This window comes from Dendropsophus ebraccatus, chromosome 13, assembly GCF_027789765.1.
Source record: "Dendropsophus ebraccatus isolate aDenEbr1 chromosome 13, aDenEbr1.pat, whole genome shotgun sequence".
In the NCBI taxonomy this organism is placed as follows: Eukaryota; Metazoa; Chordata; class Amphibia; order Anura; family Hylidae; genus Dendropsophus; species Dendropsophus ebraccatus.
This window is the reverse complement of record NC_091466.1, coordinates 18,627,047-18,640,563: the sequence shown is the minus strand read 5'-3', so window position 1 is coordinate 18,640,563 and position 13,517 is coordinate 18,627,047. Positions and strand designations below refer to the sequence as shown.

Here is a 13,517-nt window from a genome sequence, read left to right as displayed (position 1 = left end):
AGCATGGCAGTCACTAAGGGGTTAAAGTGTCACTGTGGTTTTTGGGTTTTTTTCCCTGCAGAAATCAATAGTACAGGCGATTGTAAGAAACTTTGTAATTGGGTTTTTTAGGCAAATACGCCATTATCTGCATTCAAAAAGACTTTCCCCAGGTCCCCCCCCCTCTTCCTCTCATCCACTGCTCATTATCAGGAAATCTCGACTCAGTTGGGCCCTGTGTAACCTGTGGAGAGGGGAGGGGGAGGAGGAAGATCAGTCTCATCAGAGAGCAGAGAACAAAGGATTACACAGCGGGGCCTGTGTGAAAGCTGGTACTCAGAGGTCAGAGAGGTCAGTGCTGACTGTCAAAGGAGATAGCCCGGTGATGTAGCTGTAAATTAACTCTTTGATGTCCTGTTTTGGTGCCTCCACCCCTCCCCTCTCCATAAGAGAACAATGAAGACAGGGGACTGCAACACTGGACAACCATTGTAGCACAAAGTATTATTACCACGCCCCTCCCTCCACTTCTGAATAGAGTTGTCAGAAGTTTAAGAGCTCAAAACAGCTGGCAGAGTTCCTTTGGATGTCACAGTGGACTCCTAGAGCTGGATAAGATGTGTTCAGACCTGGCATACATACATGTTTTCTCTTATGGTAGGGTGATTCTGGACTATCCAGCAGCATTTGCATCCAGCAGCTATCGCTGCATGCATTGTTCAAATTGAGGGATTTACATAAAATAAAGAGAACTGAGTCCCCGGTTATTGAGCACAATGTAATGCTTTCCATTACTGGACTGGATACACAGAAAAGCAGAATAATATGAGCTCCCGGCTCCAGATGATTTACACTATATAATAAAAGCAATGGGCTGAATGGGCTCAGCACTGCCACCTGGTGTCCACACTGATCACTGACACTATAGTCATGGAAAGAACAAATCTGCTCTTCACACAGTACAATCCTTGTTATGAATTCACTGTTGGTTTTGGATGTGAGCAAAAAGGGTGCGTACTGCTGGCTGAATCCCGACTGCGTGTAACATAGGTCTGTAGCTTAGATGGAGATAAGGCCAATAATACCAGAACTACTTGTATATTAACCACTAAATAGAATTTCTTTACTGAATAACTAAATACAGTAGAATGCAGCATGATCAAAAGGGGTGTACAGCAATAGAAAAAAAAAAAAAAAAAAAAAAATATATATATATATATATATATATATATATATATATATATATATTTATTTTTTATTTTTTTTAATTGGGGGGGGGTTGAGTTTTTACACCGTTCACTCTATGGTAAAACTGACATGTTATATATGTTCCTCAAGTCAGTACGATTACAGCGATATGTAACTTGTATAACTTTTATTTTATTTGATGGCTTTTAAAAAATAAAACCTTTTTATAAAAAGTAAATGTTCCTTAAAAATCGCTCCATTCCCAGGCTTATAGAACTTTTATCCTTTGGTCTAGGGGGCTGTGTGAGATGTCAATGATCCATGCGCCATGATCTGTACTTTTTATCGGTGCTTTGCTTGCGTATATGCGCTGATTGCATTGATGCGACCAAAAATGCGCAATTTTGCACTTTGAAATTTTTTGGCACTGACGCCACTTACCGCGCATGATCAGGATTGTGATAATTTGATACTTTGGCGAATATGCACGCAGCAATACCAAATATGTTTACTTTTTAATTTATTTAGAAAATGGGAGAAGGGGATGATTAAAATTTTTATTAGGGGAGGGGATTTTTTATCAAAGCCTTTTTTTTTCTTTCCTTTTTCATTTACATTAATTAGAAATCAACCTGGAGGACTTCTAATACAACTACATTGATCTATCATAGAGATCAGGGTAGCATACATAATACAGCACCGATCCATAAGATCAGTGCTCTATTACTCTGATCTGCTGCAGACCAGATCCATCGATTGCAGAGTCAGGATCAGCATCAGTCCGACGCTGAGGCCTGGCCGGTTCAGAAGAAGGGATCTCCCCTCCGTGATCGCATCACGGGGTGTGGGGGTGGGGGATCCCGCCACTAGATCAGCATGGAGGGGCTACAGCAGGCATTTAAATGCAGCTGTCAGTTACGACAGCTGCATTCAGCTGTCACTAATAGCCGCAGTCCCAGCCGGGAGAGGCGGGATTCAGAGTGGGATTGCAGAGTGACCCCGCTCTGAATCGCTGAAACGGGCACATGATGTATGGGTACATTATGTGTCCTTAAGGGGTTAAAACAAACTTCTGACATGTCATAACAACATAGTGAGATTTGTATCGGCCAGGGTACGGATGCTGAGACTCCGGTCAATTGTAAAAATGAAGGGGCAGAAGGGCTCAGTAACGTGCACTCTCTCCATCTCACTGCTAAAGTAGCGGTGGACAGAATTATAATGGAGCCCTATGGAACTTCCGGTAATAACTGTGTGAACAGTAACGGGTCTCAGTGCCCAGACCTCGACCCATACAAACCTCTGACACATCGCTATGAACAGAAGTTGGTTTAAATGACAGGTACCCTGTAAGGGCAGCACCCACACTCTATGCAGCCTGACCAAGTGAGCACAACATTATACACGGGGGGGTGTCAAACTTCAGCCCCCCAGCAGTAGTAAAACTACAATTCCCATCACGCCTAAACAGCCCAAGCCGAACCTGTGATCTAATATATATCTCTGTTGTGCTGATCATGGATTATTTTTGCTCTGTCAGAAGCTGTTCCTCTACCTGACTTGTCTTCCTGTAAATGGCTTCCATATATATATATATATATATATATATATATATATATATATATATATTACTCCAACAGTTGGAAATTGTGTGACTTTTTGTCATCTGGCCCTCCGGTCACTGTGTGGACAGAGAGGGGACACAGGATTGCGAGCAGGGTGGTATGTTCTCTCTGTGCACAATATTTATCCTGATTTATGATGTTTTTTGGCATGGCCATCTCAGACAAGCAGGATTTATCAAGTCAAGAGGCGTGCGCTACTTAATAAACGTAACGGCGCAAATGTGAAATTAGAGCTGCACAAAAAACACATCCCCTAAGGACAGGAAGCCATATTATACATCACCTACAGACAGGCTGCCATGCTATACATCACCTTCAGGCAGCCATGACATCTATCACCTACAGGCAGGCAGCCATGACATCTATCACCTACAAGCAGCCATGCTATACATCACCTACAGACAGACAGCTATGCTGTACATCACCTGCAGACAGGGAGCTATGCTATACATCACCTACAGACAGGCAGCCATGACATCTATCACCTACAGGCAGGCAGCCATGACATCTATCACCTACAAGCAGCCATGCTATACATCACCTACAGACAGGCAGCTATGCTGTACATCACCTGCAGACAGGCAGCTATGCTATACATCGCCTACAGACAGGCAGCTATGCTGTACATCACCTACAGACAGGCAGCCATGCTATACTATACATCCCCTACAGGCAGGCAGCTATACTATACATCACCTACAGACAGGCAGCCATGCTATACTATACATCCCCTACAGGCAGGCAGCTATACTATACATCACCTACAGACAGGCAGCCATGCTATACTATCAGGGGCGGATTAACTTTACCATAGGCCCCGGGCTGTTCACCAAGCCCCCGCTGTAACTATGGCGGCACTAGCCTGGCGTTCATAGTACAGGACAGATAATGTCATGATGTCCTGATTTGTGCAAAATTGCCATAAAAAATTGTGATTTTTTGCAAATCATGGCGGAAGTGTAGCCAGGAGACAGTACACCACTGAAAGTATAGGTCTATTTGGGTGGTCATGGGCCCCCCAGGATCTCAGGGCCCCGGGCTACCGCCCAAAACGCCCCTATTATAATCCACTACTGTATACTATACATCACCTACAGGCAGGCAGCCATGCGATACATCACCTACAGACAGGCAGCCATGCTGTACATCACCTACAGACAGGCAGCCATGCTGTACATCACCTACAGACAGGCAACCATGCTGTACATCACCTACAGACAGGCAGCCATGCTGTACATCACCTACAGACAGGCAGCCATGCTATACTATACATCCCCTACAGGCAGGCAGCTATACTATACATCACCTACAGACAGGCAGCCATGCTATACATCACCTACAGACAGGCTGCCATGCTATACATCACCTACAGACAGGCAGCCATGCTGTCCATCACCTACAGACAGGCAGCCATGCTATACTATACATCCCCTACAGGCAGGCAGCCATGCTATACTATACATCCCCTACAGGCAGGCAGCTATACTATACATCACCTACAGACAGGCAGCCATGCTATACATCACCTACAGACAGGCTGCCATGCTATACATCACCTACAGACAGGCAGCCATGCTGTCCATCACCTACAGACAGGCAGCCATGCTGTCCATCACCTACAGACAGGCAGCCATGCTATACTATACATCCCCTACAGGCAGGCAGCCATGCTATACTATACATCCCCTACAGGCAGGCAGCTATACTATACATCACCTACAGACAGGCAGCCATGCTATACATCACCTACAGACAGGCAGCCATGCTATACATCACCTACAGACAGGCTGCCATGCTATACATCACCTACAGACAGGCAGCCATGCTGTCCATCACCTACAGACAGGCAGCCATGCTATACTATACATCCCCTACAGGCAGGCAGCCATGCTATACTATACATCCCCTACAGGCAGGCAGCTATACTATACATCACCTGCAGACAGGCAGCCATGCTACACATCACCTACAGACAGGCAGCTATACTATACATCACCTACAGACAGGCAGCTATGCTATACATCACCTACAGACAAGCAGCGATGCTATACATCACCTACAGACAGGCAGCCATGCTATAGATAACCTACAGACAAGCAGCCATGCTATACATCACCTACAGACAAGCAGCCATGCTATACATTACCTACAGACAAGCAGCCATGCTATACATCACCTACAGACAAGCAGCCATGCTATACATTACCTACAGACAAGCAGCCATGCTATACATTACCTACAGACAGGCAGCCATGCTACACATCACCTACAGACAGGCAGCTATGCTGTACATCACCTGCAGACAGGCAGCTATGACATCTATCCCATACAGGCAGACAGCCATGCTATATATTACCTATATTAACTTATAAACTTGTAGTTACATTGTGGGATATGGAGAAACCAAGTCTAATACCCCCTAAAGTATAAAACAATTGCTATGGACAAAGCTTTATTTGTTCCAAAAATCCACTTTTATAGCCTAAACAAGTAAAAAAGTTACAGCTATTTAACCGGCAGGCCAGGCATTAAAGGGGTTAAGTCTGTTTTCCAGATCAGGAGGCAGGTTTAACGTTACGGATCATTATAAATTCAGCTCCATTACGTTATTTCTTCGCAAGCATTTATCAACTATATGAACATTTGCATGTTGTTGACCTACATAGCGTTATGTGGATTTGGAGGAAACTGATCCCGTCCTCACCAGGCTATTCAATATGATGATCTAGTGCACGGAAATCAGCAATGACCCCTACTGAGCCATTGTGATATACACTATACTGGGCCACCCATTATACAACTGTACGATTATACTGGAATTATATCATTCAGATTATCCCCACCCTGTGGGAAGATGATGTCGGAGGTGTTAATACTCCTCTTATCATAGGAGGCCAGATAGGAGAAAAGATGGAAATCTTAACATTCAGGCTCTATAGGAAAAGCAAAATATGGGAAATTACTTTAATTATTATCAGGGAATTTACAGAGAACCAGCTTTCATTGTGATGTCAGATGCTGAAAAAAAGGGGACAAAAATAACGGGAAGAAATAAAAGGGAGATATGCTGCAGTGCAGAGTTTCTCACAGTACCTGGGATGTAATGGTAATTTATGAATTTATTATAATGTTCTGTTGGGGTGCTGCCTTGTGTCAAACAACTTCCCTCTTCCCTCCATTTGACAGCTCATGTGGTTCCGAAGATCTCTGTAAATCATTGACTAAAAATGACTTAAATTGACCATAATAAATGCCTTAAAGGGTCACCGTCATTATAACTTTCAAAATCCAAATCAACAGTAGATGTGATATAAAGCAAGATTGCAACGTACATTCATTTTTTTTTTTTACTTTGTTAGTTATCACGGAAAACAAGGCACTTCCTGTTTTCTGACTCTTTTTTTTCTCAGAGTCAGAAAACAAGTTCTGTGTTCCCCAGGCCATCTAAGCGCTCATAGAGAAAGCAGTCATGTGACTGATGGACATATTGAGACGTGACTCTCTGTACTGGCCGGGACTTCATGTGCCTAAGTCTAAAAATCTGCCTCCCAGAAACTGGACCTGGATTTCTGGTAAGTTCAGCTTTGTTTTACAGCATGATAACAAAAAAAAAAAAAAATAATGAATGTATACTGCAAACTTACTTTATTTTACACCTACTGTTGATTTAGACTTTGAACATTATAAGGACACTGACACTTTAAAGTCTTGGCCATTGGGGGTATCACTTTCCTGCAATCTACTGGTCACTTTCTCAGTCTGTGTCCGAGACAAGGAGAGAACACAGGAAATGGGGGTGAGGCTTAGATAGTGTTATGTACAAGAGCTGGGCTGTGAACCTGCCTCCTCAAGATCCACACTGTGCCTGAAAGGTAAATCAAGGATTCCCTCTCATTTCTCTCCACCCATAAAGTTCTGGGTAGCTGTCCCTTGTGTAAAGCCTTCTGTTCCAACTACTTTTTACATCCAGGAGGCATCACTCCCCTTTCCCCTTTGGTCTGTAGGCTTGTCTTCATTATTATCATCTAAAAGTTATTACATATTTTTTTGCGAATAAGCAAAGTAGGGGAAAGTGACTGGTAAATAAGTAGGAACGGTTTAAAATGAATATTTATCCTCATATATTTTTCTATCAGACAATATAAGTGCAGGGCAGTGAGTAGTTGAGTTTTTGACCTGAATGTGCCTAGTGATTAATATTTTTGAAAGCATCCCTTAAAGGTATTCCTCTCTCCCTGCTGTGGTCTTCTTGGTATTAAGCCCCTCTTTCCGGTCCGGACCACATCAACAGAACCATGTAACAACCAGGCATGTGAATCATCAAGCTTTTTCTATTGTATTGTCTTGGACAATGGTCTCACTCCTACCCATCCATGGTAAAGTGGTTGCACGTGTGGTTTCCCTCCATTAAAATGAATAGGTCAGAAAAACACGACCCATTTGGAGAAGCAACTTTCAATTACAAGAATCAAAAACAATAAAATGTTCCCATTTTAATTTAAACTGAATTTTTATAGACAAAACTAATAGAAAAAAAGTATAAGAAATATGGTAAGTGGGTCACCTCACCTTTGCTGCAATTGTTGCTGGTGTTATGTGTGAAGATGAACTATCTTCTGTTGATGCAACACCGCTATCTTTCTTCTCTTCTTCCTCTTCCTCGCATTGCACCCCTTTGTCTTCTGTCTGTTTGTGAGGACTTGTCGTCGGTGGAGGAGACAGTGGTGGTGGCGGAGAGGGCAAATCTTCCAACTCATCGTGAACTTCTTTTACTTTTACAATGGCGTCCCTCAAAAGGTCTATAGCGTGAGGTAGGGCTGGCAGTATAAACTGAAAGCATTCCTGTGCCGAGGGGGGGAGAAAACAACCGCAACTTAGAAAAGTGTTACACATATAAATACATACTACGAATGGCCGCCTCACACTCATCACTGACATGGAATCAAGTGAAGCTGGAGGAGTTTTCCAGGTTTATTACATACACTCATTGTCATGTCTCGGGTAGATATGGAAATGACTACAGGTTCACTATGATTAGACACTGGGTCCCTATGGGGCCATCGAACATTTTTGAGTAAACGTGAAAATGTTTGAAGGCTCCATAGAGGATAGTTTAGGTAGTGGTGGCTGTGCAGGTGCGGTACGATGCGCTCAGATGGGAATGCCCCTTTAAAGGGATTATCAAGGATTAGATAAACATGTCCACTTTCTTTCAGAAACAGCATGACTCTTGTCTTCAGGTTAGGTTTGGTTTAACAATTCAACTGCACTAACTTTAATGAAAACAAATTGCAAAATCCCACCCAAATTGGAGATTAGAGTCATTCTTTTTCTGGAAGAAAGTGGCCATGCTTTTCTAAGCCTGGATGACCCCTTTAACCCCTTAAGGAACGGGCCAATAGTCACTTTTGCGTTTTCGTCTTTTCCTCTTGTCTTCTAAGACCCATAACTCTTTCATTTTTCCACCTACATGGCTAGGTGAGGGCTTGTTTTTTTCAGAAACAGGTGTACTTTGTAATGGCATATTTCTATCTGCCATTAAAGGAATGATGGAACCCCTAAAATATCATTTATGGGGTGAATTTGGGTCAAAAAATGTGATTCTGCAAATTTTGGGGGGCTTCCAGGTTTACGTTTACGTCACGCACTTAACGGTAAAACTGACATTTTTTCTTTATTCTATAGGTCGGTCTAAACACAGCGATATGCATGGTTACTAGGTTTTCTAACGTTTTACTATTTTTATTAGCGGTAAAACTTTTTCTTTGCAAAAAGGTATATTTAAACTGGCAGTATTGTGACTCTTATAGCGCCTTTATTTTTTCACCTACAGAGTCGTATGGGGCATCATTTTTTGCGCCATGATCTCTAGTAGCCAGTCCTCACGGCTATGGAGTACATTTATCCCTCCTGCGTTAAGGCCCAGGCAGTGGGGCGTAAATGTAAGCCCATGGTCGTCAAGGGGTTAAAGCAATTGTATCACTAGGGACATCGCTTGGTGCAATGAACAGACCGTCGCAGGGATGCCTGGACAGAAGGTCCTTTTGATAAAACCACCTCCTCTCTGTGACGCGGCTCCATTAGAATCACTAGAGACGCGTCACAGAGGGGAGACCATCCCCACTGGGGGTCGGCAGGTCCTCCTCCAGCGTATCATGCCTGGCCGGTGATCAGTATTAGACTAGCCTCATGTGCGAGAAGCCTGTGGGGTTTCCAAAAAAAGGGCCGCGGTACTGGCATCCCTGCACTGGGCTGCTCTTGACAGTTCCGGTCTCGGACAGAGATCTCAGCAGAGAGCACTGTGTCAGACTGGAAAGAATACACCATTTCCTGCAGGACATACAGCAGCTGGTAGGTACTGAAAGACTTGAGACTCTAAAATAAAAGTAAATTACAAATCTATATAACTTTCTGAAACCAGTTGATTCGACAGAAATGCAGAGTACCCCTTTAGTGGAATGAATAAAGTCTGAACAGTTTATCCATGACGCTGGACCTTTCCCTCTTTTTGTGTATTGTCTGTTGGCTAATAAGATCATTTATATGGACCTAAAAATAGTTTTCGGTCAGCTACAAGTTGCCCCCATAAAGGGGGACGTGTGGCGAACCTTGATGGAAGTGAAAGGCCACGCAGATGATCCAGTAATGGCTTGTGTGGCCCTATTGCATGATACATGAGCTGTATAGGGTGTGATCTGTTATATCACTGCTTATTAAAAGGGCCCTTATGGGGAGGGAAGGGGGGGGGATATCTCGTCATAAAACAACCTTTTGTCTTTCGGAAAACCCAATTTATTCTAAGCATGGCCAATACAATGCTGAGAACTGGCATGGAAGGATGGCTATTGATTTCTGGCCTTCCTGCAAGAAGCATAAATTCTCCTCGCATCCCCAGATGAGGAAAGTGATATTTTACATATCCCATTGCCTTCAGTAGCCTATTTGCAATTATTCTAGCTCCGTCGTTTGAAAGGTAATGTTTAACCCTAGGCACTGTAATGTACAATGGAAATTAATTAAGAAAAGTGAAACGCTAACGTATCCCGCCACAAGAAGGATTGTTTGCATAAAAAGACTCGCACCGCTAAAACGCCTTTTTAAAGGCACCAGAAAGGCTTTGAAAACCATAATTAGCGGGACTCGCACTACCGGCTAAATTAGACAGTCGCAGTTACTGAGAAATGATTTATTGGTTATCAAGACTTCATTTGTAGTTTAGCCCACAGGAAACAATGAGGCCGCGCACGTCACCGCTTTCATTTCGGCTGTGTAAGCTGGGGGGGAAATAGGTGAGGAATCAAAGAAACATTGGATGAAATCTGATGTCCTTGGCCGGGGTTACTAAATGAGGTTTTCTAGAGAAAATGTCCCTTTTTGTGCCTCATTTCTTTATATAAATGACCGGTTTTGCTACCGAGCCGATACAGCATTAACCGCGTAGGTGACACAGGCTTGTGTGTTATGTAGTTGTTCTATTTTCACAGACTCAAAAGCAAACAAATAAAGTAGGCTTGGTTCACGCTGCGTTTTTGCAATCAGTTTTTTTTTCATAAAAAAAAAACGGATGTATTTGTGTACATCCGTTTGGTCCGGTTTTTCCATTGACTTCCATTATTTAAAAAAAAAAAAGGATCAAAATGGGTCAGTTTATTTTTTAAAGGACACAAAAATGAGGTTGACTATGTTTTTGTGTCCATTTAAAAAAAAAAAAAGCTTGGAGCTTTTGCTTTGAGTGTGGTGTTTTTCATGTGGGTTGAGGAACCCGTAACCATTGGCCACCAACTTTATGGAGTGTCTTTTTAAATAACAATTACAACTTTGTGAAAATGGAAGGACTTTGTAACTCCTAAAAGATAAATTCTAATTTTTTATTTAATTGTTTAAAATAAAGCTGAAGTCTGCACCTAAATCATAGACTGATGGGTTTTCATTGTGATGATGATGATGGAAATTATGTCACTGTCCAAATTCTTCTGGGCCCAAGTCAGTTAAGTGATGCTGTCACCCCAGTTTTCCTGTGTGCTTCTCTCATTGTTGGACAATGTCAATAAGGCGGGGCCTAGTGTCCATTAAACCGCCTCTCCCTGACTCATCACAGGAGGGTGTGGCTAACAGCACTAGAGCAAGGCAGGGGAGAGGGGCTCAACAGATGCTAAGCCCCGCCTAGGTGACACTGTTCACCAATGAACTAAAGTAAATTTAGTGTATAAAACGAGTTTGCTCTCAAGGTATCTCTAAAATGTTTTTTACTGTACGAATGCAAATGTATGGTAGATTTCACATATTTTTAAGCTTTACTGTCCAGTCATACAGTATAAAATATTTAAGAGGTACCTTGAGACCCAACTCGTTTTATGCACTTTGTTCACTATTATCTCTGGGTACGAGATCTTGTTGTGAACTCGGTGGATCTAAGTTTTATTCCATTGTATGATGAATTGGTAGAGCGTCCCACTTCTGTTTACATAAAGAGATTTTACAGCAAAGAAGACACATAAGTTTCATAAAAGGTATAGTGTAAGGGAGGGGGAGGTGAGAGTATTACTTTAAAATAAAATTAGATAATCAAAATGTTATTAATTTTCTTAGGCTACGTTCACATTAGCGTTTGACCATCTGGCATCATTCCGTCTACTTTTCTGTTTTAGAGTAAGCAAAACGGAAACTGTCGGATCCGTTAAAATCCCCATATATTCCCACGCTATTTTAGTGTACTCCGTTTGCCATAATTGTGCTCCGTTTGCATGCAATCCGTTCAAGATCCGTTTTTTTGAACGGAAGAAAAAATAGTGTTTGCAGTATTTTTCTTTCCGCTTAAAAAAACGGATCACGAACGGAAAGTGCACTTCCGTTTTTTTTTTTACATTGTAGTCAATGAGGACGGATCTAAAACGAAAGGTATTTCCATTCACATCCGTTTTTTTCATCCGTTTTTTTGCACTGAGCATGCGCAGAAGCAGCAAGAAACCAAAGAAGAAAAATAAACGGATAGAAAAACGGATGCTGACTGATGCAAACGGATGCAAACTGATGTACAAAAGTCAGTTTTTTTAAGCCAAAATACAAACACACCATTAAAAAAGATGAACATTTTGCAATCAGTTTGCATCAGTCTGCTCATCAGTTTATGCTCATCCGTTTAATTAATATAGACGGATCCGTTAGAAACAAAGAAAAACGCTAGTGTGGCCGAGCCCTTAGATCTTAGTAGATCTTAAGATAAAATTTGGAAATTCAGTTTTCATCAAGATTTTGGATAGTCTCCTAATCTCTAATACCTTAGGGTCCCTATGTAGGTGGAGGAAAAGTGTTTGTACAGACACGTAGTGCGAATGATAAATTCTTGGAATTCTTGGCAAAAGCGCCACATTAATACAGATTCGTAGACATATCCAGGTTACACAACAGCTAGGCCATTCACATACAAATAAAAATGCTTTCCACCAATTCTTTTTGGAATTTAAAGGAGAAATCCGGCGAAGATTTTTATTAAAGCATTGTATTGCCCCAAAAGTAGAAATCACCAATATACACTTATTACAGGAAATGCTTATAAAGTGCTTTTTTTTCCCCTGCACTAACTACTGTATCAAGGCTTCACTTCCTGGATAACATGGTGATGTCACTTCCTGGATAGCATGGTGATGTCACTTCCTGGATAGCATGGTGATGTCACTTCCTGGATAGCATGGTGATGTCACTTCCTGGATAGCATGGTGATGTCACTTCCTGGATAGCATGGTGATGTCACTTCCTGGATAACATGGTGATGTCACTTCCTGGATAACATGGTGATGTCACTTTCTGGATAACATGGTGATGTCACTTCCTGGTTAACATGGTGATGTCACGCCCCGACTCCCAGAGCTGTGCGGGCTGTGGCTGCTGAAGAGAATGATGGCAGTGGGATGCTCAGTGTCCCTCCAGTGCCCTGTGTCCCCCAGTGTCCACCTGCCATCATCCTCTCCAGCAGCCACAGCAGCACAGCTCTGGGAGTCGTGTCGTGACATCAACATTTTAACCAGGAAGTGACATCACCATTTTATCCAGGAAATGACATCACCATGTTATCCAGGAAATGAAGCCTTGATGCAGTAGTAAGTGCAGGGGAAAAAGCATTTTATAAGCATATTAAGTGTATATTGGTGACTTGCATACCTTTTGGAGGGCAATACAATACTTAAAGTGACTCTGTACCCAAAATCTTTGTGGGTACAAAGTCGCTTTAAATAAGAAAAGTTCACCAGACTTCTCCTTTAAGTATTCCTGTCAAACCAGCCAGCACTCGACTGTATAACTTTTTTCTATGCAAAAAAAAAAAAACTTGCCCCAGAAGAACGTAGGCATTGGGTGACACAGATAGGGCCCCTGTGTATCCTAACCTCAGCTCAGTGGGTAAATTACATAGTTATGTATATCTTCCCAGCCAACCCCAAACATGACAAAGGTGGCATTATGGCATACACAACAGTATACACCACAGTAAGGGAATATAGTGATAAGCTTACCTGTGAACCTTTCTTGCTCCCTGGTAAATTGATGATAAGAGTTTTGCCTCTGATTCCACACACTGGTCTAATGGGGAAAAAGAAAAAGATTCAATACAAAGATTATAAACTGCAAAACGTGAGTCCTAAAAAGATTAATAAATATAAGAGGGAGAGAGAGAAACAGATAGATGTACTTCTTTGAGACATCCCAAGATGAACGGCACAACAGAACAGC

At 42.3% G+C, this 13,517-nt stretch overlaps 1 protein-coding gene across 14 annotated transcripts in view; it reads right to left on the bottom strand.

The window, feature by feature from the left end:
• GPHN (gephyrin) overlaps positions 1–13,517 on the bottom strand; it is a 237,088-nt gene that overhangs the window by 96,218 nt on the left and 127,353 nt on the right. For all 14 annotated transcript variants that reach the window (XM_069950663.1, XM_069950657.1, XM_069950656.1 and 11 more), the window contains exons 6-7: positions 13,301–13,367; positions 7,362–7,634 (exon numbers count right to left, since the gene is read on the bottom strand). In XM_069950663.1, the coding sequence (XP_069806764.1) occupies positions 7,362–7,634; positions 13,301–13,367 (340 nt within the window). The remainder of the gene's footprint in view (positions 1–7,361; positions 7,635–13,300; positions 13,368–13,517) is intronic.